The sequence below is a fragment of the Macrobrachium rosenbergii genome, chromosome 23, assembly GCF_040412425.1.
Source record: "Macrobrachium rosenbergii isolate ZJJX-2024 chromosome 23, ASM4041242v1, whole genome shotgun sequence".
NCBI classification, from domain to species: domain Eukaryota; kingdom Metazoa; phylum Arthropoda; class Malacostraca; order Decapoda; family Palaemonidae; genus Macrobrachium; species Macrobrachium rosenbergii.
In genome coordinates, this window is record NC_089763.1 from 27330995 (window position 1) to 27338494 (window position 7500).

At 35.0% G+C, this 7500-nt stretch overlaps 1 protein-coding gene across 2 annotated transcripts in view; it reads right to left on the reverse strand.

Moving 5' to 3' along the window:
• LOC136851404 (kin of IRRE-like protein 1) overlaps positions 1-7500 on the reverse strand; it is a 218348-nt gene that overhangs the window by 2746 nt on the left and 208102 nt on the right. The window contains exons 7-9 of one of the 2 annotated variants that reach the window (XM_067125482.1): positions 6611-6759; positions 1126-1248; positions 52-547 (exon numbers count right to left, since the gene is read on the reverse strand). In XM_067125482.1, the coding sequence (XP_066981583.1) occupies positions 1139-1248; positions 6611-6759 (259 nt within the window). In that variant the 3' untranslated portion in view covers positions 52-547; positions 1126-1138. The remainder of the gene's footprint in view (positions 1-51; positions 548-1125; positions 1249-6610; positions 6760-7500) is intronic. The other variant, XM_067125483.1, reaches the window with a different exon arrangement.

Below are 7500 nucleotides of genomic sequence, written 5' to 3' on the forward strand. Positions count from 1 at the left end.
GTGGAGGAGTTTCTGTGAAGTGCAACGAAACCAGGACTATTAAATACAAACCTTGTAATGGTGAAGAGGCCTTTCCACAGTAACGGCCTCAGTGGCGATGGTTCTTCTTCTCTCATCCGAGTCACCAGGGAAAGGGCCCATTCTGAGTTTCTGCTGAGGTTCTTATTGAGAACAAGCAAAAGGAGGAAGTCGTGAAATTAAATAAAAAGAATGATTGAGAGTTGGGATATAATAAAGGAGAGAATGGGGGGCGGGGTTAAAACGCGAATAAGGAAGGCAGAAGACGGATAGGGGAAAATAGTTGTGTAAAATTAGCATAAAACATATCTAGAAATAATAAAAACAAACACAAGTGACCTCGGGAATAATGCAGCTACGTAACGCCAACATAAACAAGTGGCGAAATTTAGCCCCCACTCCCCAAAAAAAGGACACGTTAAGGCAGGTTTACGAAGTGATGATGTGTTTTTTTTTTCTGTCCAATGAGTGTCGAAATGTATGTTTTTATCGGTGACGAGATGTTGAAGCTAGTAATGCTGCTGGCCATCTGAAAGAAAAAAAAATATACGAATTAAATATTTGACAGATACTCACTATGTGGTCTCAGGTTAAATTATCACGTATTTTATTCATTCGTTAATCAAGGAATGGATCAGTCAGTATCACACAAATGAAAGTTGTCAATATTTCAGGCCTACTGTAGGTTACAAGACTTCTTGGTAATTTAATTTTTAAGGTAATTCATCCTCTCTCTCTCTCTCTCTCTCTCTCTCTCTCTCTCTCTCTCTCTCTCTCTCTCTCTCTCTCTCTGCATTCAGTTCTTCGTGGAGAAACTTATTTACTTAGGGCGAAACAGTATTTTTTCCCCTTTCTCTCTCGCTCTGCATTCAACTCTCTCTCTCTCTCTCTCTCTCTCTCTCTCTCTCTCTCTCTCTCTCTCTCTCTCTCTCTCTCTCTCTCTGCATTCAGTTCTTCGTGGAAAAACTTATTTAATTAGGCCGAAACAGTATTTTTTTCCCCTTTCTCTCTCGCTCTGCATTCAGTTCTTCGTGAAGAGAGAGAGAGAGAGAGAGAGAGAGAGAGAGAGAGAGAGAGAGAGAGAGAGAGAGAGAGAGACTTACTTACTTAGGCAAATGGGTCACCGTGCTGCGTGATATAGAAGCAGCATTAGGAGACACCAGAAGAGTATTCGTATGTCGCTGTGCAAAGTCATGGAATTGGCTGTTTGCACGGCGGCTGATTCCTCACCTGTGGAAGAAACGGAGAGAGAGAGAAAGACCTTAGTATACATTTTTAATTTTTCTGTAAAAGACAACTACTGAGATGGCTGTTTGTCTGTCCGTCCGCACTTTTTCTGTCCGCCCTCAGATCTTGAGAACTACTGAGGCTAGAGGGCTGCAACTTTATATGTTGATCATCCAACCTCCAATCATCAAACATACCAAATTGCAGCCCCCTAGCCTCTTCAGTAGGTTTTTATTTCATTTAATGTTAGAGTTAGGTATAGTCGTGCGTCTGGCAGCGCTATAGGTACTAACAACACAGACCAGCACCGGGCCGTGGCTGAACGTTTCATACAGCATTACACGCTGTACAGAACTTGTTTTCTTATCTATTTCAGCCATTTCAGTATACGAAAGTGATAGGAAACCATCTAATGACGACACATGCTTTTTTGAAATTTATTATTTTTGTAATTTTTTTTACGTGGAAATTTATTTGATAACTCACAAATGCTAATCATCACTGCAGTGGTTCGCAATGCCTTCATGATCTTCGGTGTTCAAATTGACAGAATAATGAATGAGCTGAGAAATGGTGAAACAGTTTGGGATACGACGGATTATTTTCATCATTCAGGAGACGAACCTTGTTCATATGCACAAGCCCACCGCAGGGGCCATTGACTTGAATTTCAAGCTTCCAAAGAGTATTAGTGTTCATTACAAAGAATCAACAGAAGGTAATAAGAAATACACAAAGAAGAGATCACTTATTAACATATGAATATATAAATAGAAAGAAATGTAAAGTAAATGATTAAAATACAAGGAATGTATTAGGGTAGCAGACGAAGACGGGGTAAAATTCGCATTATGATATCATTGGAGGCCTAGTATGATAGTTTGAAGGAATATCTAGAGAGAACGAGGCTGGTTACGCGAGATGACTGTTTTGACATTGTGTGTTTGATTAAGCAGTGCGACGAGTGTTTGCTTGTTTGATGTATGAATGTTTGTTCGTTTGATGAAGTAGAGTGACAGTGTGTATGCATGTTTGCGTGTTTGATGCAGTTTTCTTTGAAGGAGGCCCAGACTTGAAGAGTAATTGATGGAAAGTGTCAGCAATTCTTTCATTTTCTTCTGGAGCCACCCCCCGCCCCCAGGGTTTTGTTGGAGGGTCATGTGTGAGAGAGAGAGAGAGAGAGAGAGAGAGAGAGAGAGAGAGAGAGAGAGAGAGAGAGAGAGAGAGAGAGAGATACTGACCGACTGATTATGACTACTAAAACTGGCCTCACAGCGTTAGGTCATTGACGCCTTAATAAATTAAAACAGAAAAAATAGATAAATAAATATAAATATAAATATAAATAAATAAATTTTATATATAATATATATATATATATATATATATATATATATATATATATATATATATACTGTATATATATATATATATATTAATATTATATATATGATATATAAGAAAGAAAGAGAGAGAGAGAGAGAGAGAGAGAGAGAGAGAGAGAGAGAGAGAGAGAGAGAGAGAGAGAATATATACAATTGACAATTTGTATGCTTGAGTTGAACTCCAGTTGCCTGTTTGCTATAGACACATTGTCCACGCATTTCGTTTCCCCCTGGCGGTCTTCAACAAGGAGCTTAATGCTGAATAGATACGTTGCCTGGCATTCAGCAATCAACAATGGGGCCCTTGACTCGACTAGAACCGAGATCAATGAGAGAGAGAGAGAGAGAGAGAGAGAGAGAGAGAGAGAGAGAGAGAGAGAGAGAGAGAGAGAGAGAGAGAGGACTTTATTGGCAAGCATATACGACAGAGTGAAACACCTTCATAATTATATATATTGTGTGTATGTGTATATATATATATATATATATATATATATATATATATATATATATATATATATATATATATATATATATATGTGTGTGTGTGTGTGTGTGTGTGTGTGTGTGTGTGTGTGTGTGTGTGTGTACATACACACACACGATACCTATCAGTCCTCGATACAGTTTCCACATATATTGGCAAACCAAGACAGAGAATGTCATTTATTCAAACCACCCTCACCACACATCAACAAAAAGGAGTGATATAAATAAAATCCAACGATGAAAAAAGGAATAATTGATAAAAAAGAGAGAGTATTTCGTTAAAAGTGTGGTCCAGCCATATGTTAAAAAGGAGGTGTAAAGTACGACACAACACGACAAACAAAGGAATCGTTTTGTTTGTTGCTGTAAAATTTGAAATCAAATATTGATTTTAAAAGATTTATGTCGCGCCATGGAGAACACCCAGATCTGTTGAATTCTGATTTAATTTTGAATTCTGAGTTGAATTTTCAATTCTGGATTGAATTTTGAATTGTGAGTTGAATTTTGAATTGTGAGTTGAATCTTGAATTCTGAGTTGAATTTTGAATTCTGAGTTGAATTTTGAAATCTGAATTGAATTTTGAATCCTGAATTGAATTTTAAATTTGAGATGAATTTTTAATTCTGAATTGAATTTGAATTCTGAAATGAATTTTGAATTCTGATTTGAATTTTGAATTCTGAATTGGAATTTGAATTCGTCCTGTGGAGGTCAGTGTATTAGTCTTCTCATGTGCATTCATTTTGAATTTTTGAAAAGATTTTTTTTTATTAAACACTCCGGATTTGGATAAAACGATCTTCATATTCTTTCCTCCATCTTTCTTTACCCCGTCCCCCCCCTCGACCTAAATTGTATATTCTATCCCTCTACATTATGACAATAAATCATTCAGTCTCCTAATTTTGTTAAAAGACAACTTGAAAATAAAACCGCGAACCAAAATGAATATGTCGGGTTACCTGATTAAAATCCCTTAGAGATTTAAATTACTCTGGGAATCTGATCGTTGTCTTTAAGCTAATTCCATTTATTCATTAGGTAATTCATTTTTACACTCTTTCGCTTGTTCAAATGCAAACAGAACTGAAGCATGTGTAAAATAATTACTTGCTTTTTTTTCGCGTATTAGGGAAATTCAATTACAATTTGTTCGTAACTTGAAAAGAAATGCTGCTTTCATTTCTCTCATGCGCAAGCCTGATGTTCTACAGCATTTAAAGGCATATTCTCTCTCTCTCTCTCTCTCTCTCTCTCTCTCTCTCTCTCTCTCTCTCTCTCTCTCTCTCTCTCTCTCACACACACACACACACAGAACAGAAGCTAAAATAACTTTTTCTGTTTTCATCAAGGCATTTTCTCTCTCTTTCTCTCTAAATTTTCTTGTTCTGCATCAAAGGCATCTTTCTCTCTCTCTCTCTCTCTCTCTCTCTCTCTCTCTCTCTCTCTCTCTCTCTCTCTCTCTCTCTTGTGCAAAAGTCCATTGTTCGGAATATTTAAAGGTATCTCTCTCTCTCTCTCTCTCTCTCTCTCTCTCTCTCTCTCTCCCTCTCTCATGCCAGATTCTCTTGTTCTGCATCAAAGGCATCTCTCTCTCTCTCTCTCTCTCTCTCTCTCTCTCTCTCTCTCTCTCTCTCTCTCTCTCACACACACACACACACAGAAGCTAAAATCTCTTTTTCTGATACATTTCAAGGCATTTCTCTCTCTCTCTCTCTCTCTCTCTCTCTCTCTCTCTCTCTCTCTCTCTCTCTCACACACACACACACACACACACACACACACACACACACACACACACACACACACACACACACAAGGATTCACGTTACGTCCCACTTTAACCAAACGAGGGAGGAAAAAAAAAGCCGCAGTTTTTACAGCCACGGACGGAGGAGAGATTTGTATCGGAAATATCGCTCGCTTCAAGGGCTCCTTCCTCCAAGATGGAGCTCTGGAGAATTGTAAACACGGTAATATATTCCTTTTCTCCCCAGGCTTTTTTTTTATCTTCACTATTTATTGTTTGAATGTCATTTTGTTATCAATCATTCAAGTTGTTTTTTCGCTGTCATGTAAAACAACCCCCTCTTTTTGCACTGTATGTATGTATGTATGTATGTATGTATGTATGTATGTATGTAAGTAAAAATCCTTTCTTATTTATATAAAAATAATGTGAATATAGTGAGTATCAGGGCGCAGGAGAATTCTGTAAAATCATTCTACCTTCTCACACACACAGAGAGAGAGAGAGAGAGAGAGAGAGAGAGAGAGAGAGAGAGAGAGAGAGAGAGAGAGAGAGAGAGAGAGAGCAAAATGATCTTCATTTAGGCAATGAAAGTGTCAAGTGAAAATATTTCTAACATAAAGATATAAGGTACAAAAGATGGCTAGTTCTATAATATTTCGTTGCCCTAACAGTGATAACTGAATAATATTTTTTCCTTACTTTCCCATTCATAAAATTGTGAAAAATATCTCCAGTATTAATATAATATTAATTGAATAATATTTTGTCCCGAATCTCCATTCATAAAAGTATGAAAAACGTCTGTAATACTCATAATGATTAATAATATTTTTTTCCCGACCTTCCCTTTCATAAAATTATGAAAAAGGTCTTATGTACTCATATAGTAATAATTGATAAATAATATTTTTCCTGCCCTCTCCATTCATAAAAATACGAAAAACATCTTCAATATTAACATTATCATTTTTCCTGGCTTCTTCATTCATAAAAATATGAAAAAAGGTCCTCAGTTCTCACATAACAATAATTAACAATATTTTTCTTAACCTTTCCATTCATAAAATTATGAAGAATTTTCTCAGTACTCATATAATAATTATTAACATTTTCCGGACCTTTCCATTCATAAAAACATGAGAAATGTCTTCAGTACTCAAATGATAACTAATTATATTTTTTCCTAACATCTCCAGTCATGAAAATACGAAAACATCTGCTATACTCACATGGTAATAATTAACAATGTTTTACCTAACCCTTCCATTCATAAAAAATAGGAAAAACTTTTTAATACCGGTACTCACACAGTAATGATTAACAATATTTTTTCATAACCCTTCCATTCATAAAAAACATGAAAAATATTACACTACTCACATAAAAGTAATATTGATATTTTCCTAACCTCTCCATTCATAAAAATATGAAAAACCTTTCAAAACTCACACAGTAATAATTAACAATATTTTTTCCCAAACCTTCCATTCATAAAAATATGGAAAATTTTTCAGTACTCACATAGTGATAATTAACAATATTTTTCCTAACCCTTCATTCATAAAAAAATATGAAAAATATTACATTACTCACATTTAACAATTAACAATATTTTTCCTAACCTCTCCATTCATAAAAATATAAAAATCTTTCAATACTCACGTAGTAATTATTAACGATATTTTTCCAAACCCTTCCATTCATAAAAAAATTGAAAAATAGTACGCTACTCACCATTCACCACGTGGACGACGACCACCGCTGAGTCAGCAAATTGCGGCGCACAAGTGTAGTTTCCGGAGTCCGCCTTGACTGCCCTGGTGAGAAATAGCTTCGAGGTTGTCCTCAAGGGCGTTTTCTCTATCTCCAGGCTGACCCCACCCCTGTGCAGAACATAAAGGATTTTTTTTTATTATTTATCATTTATTTGGGCTTGGATTTCGTGGCTGGTTCAAATGGGCTCGCATCCCTGAGCAGAACATAAAAGATTTTTTTCTTCTTATTATTATTTATTATTTACTTGTCTTGGATTTCACGGCAGGTTCAAATGTGCTTCAGTTGTATGGTGCACAGATAATGCGATATATTTATTTTTAGTAATTGTATTCACACTATTTAAAAATGAAAGGGAAAATAGTTCACTCCTCTTCTGTCAGTATATAAATATTTCAAAATTTATGGTATAAATATAAAAATACTCATATATATATATATATATATATATATATATATATATATATACATACATACATACATACATACATACATACATACATACAGACACACGCGCGCGCACACGCACATCCATACCTACAGGCCATCAAAGTAGAGGAACTGATATATATATATATATATATATATATATATATATATATATATATATATATATATGTATGTGTGTATATATATATATATATATATATATATATATATATATATATATATATATATATATATATATATATATATATATATATATATATATATATATATATATGTCCCTCAGTTTGATGGTCTGTTAAGCAATAAATTCGTCAAAATAAAATTTTAAATATTGCCAAGTCATTTACTGGGCACGCATACGTCTTCCCGTCAATAGCCATTCTTCACCGAGAAACAATAAT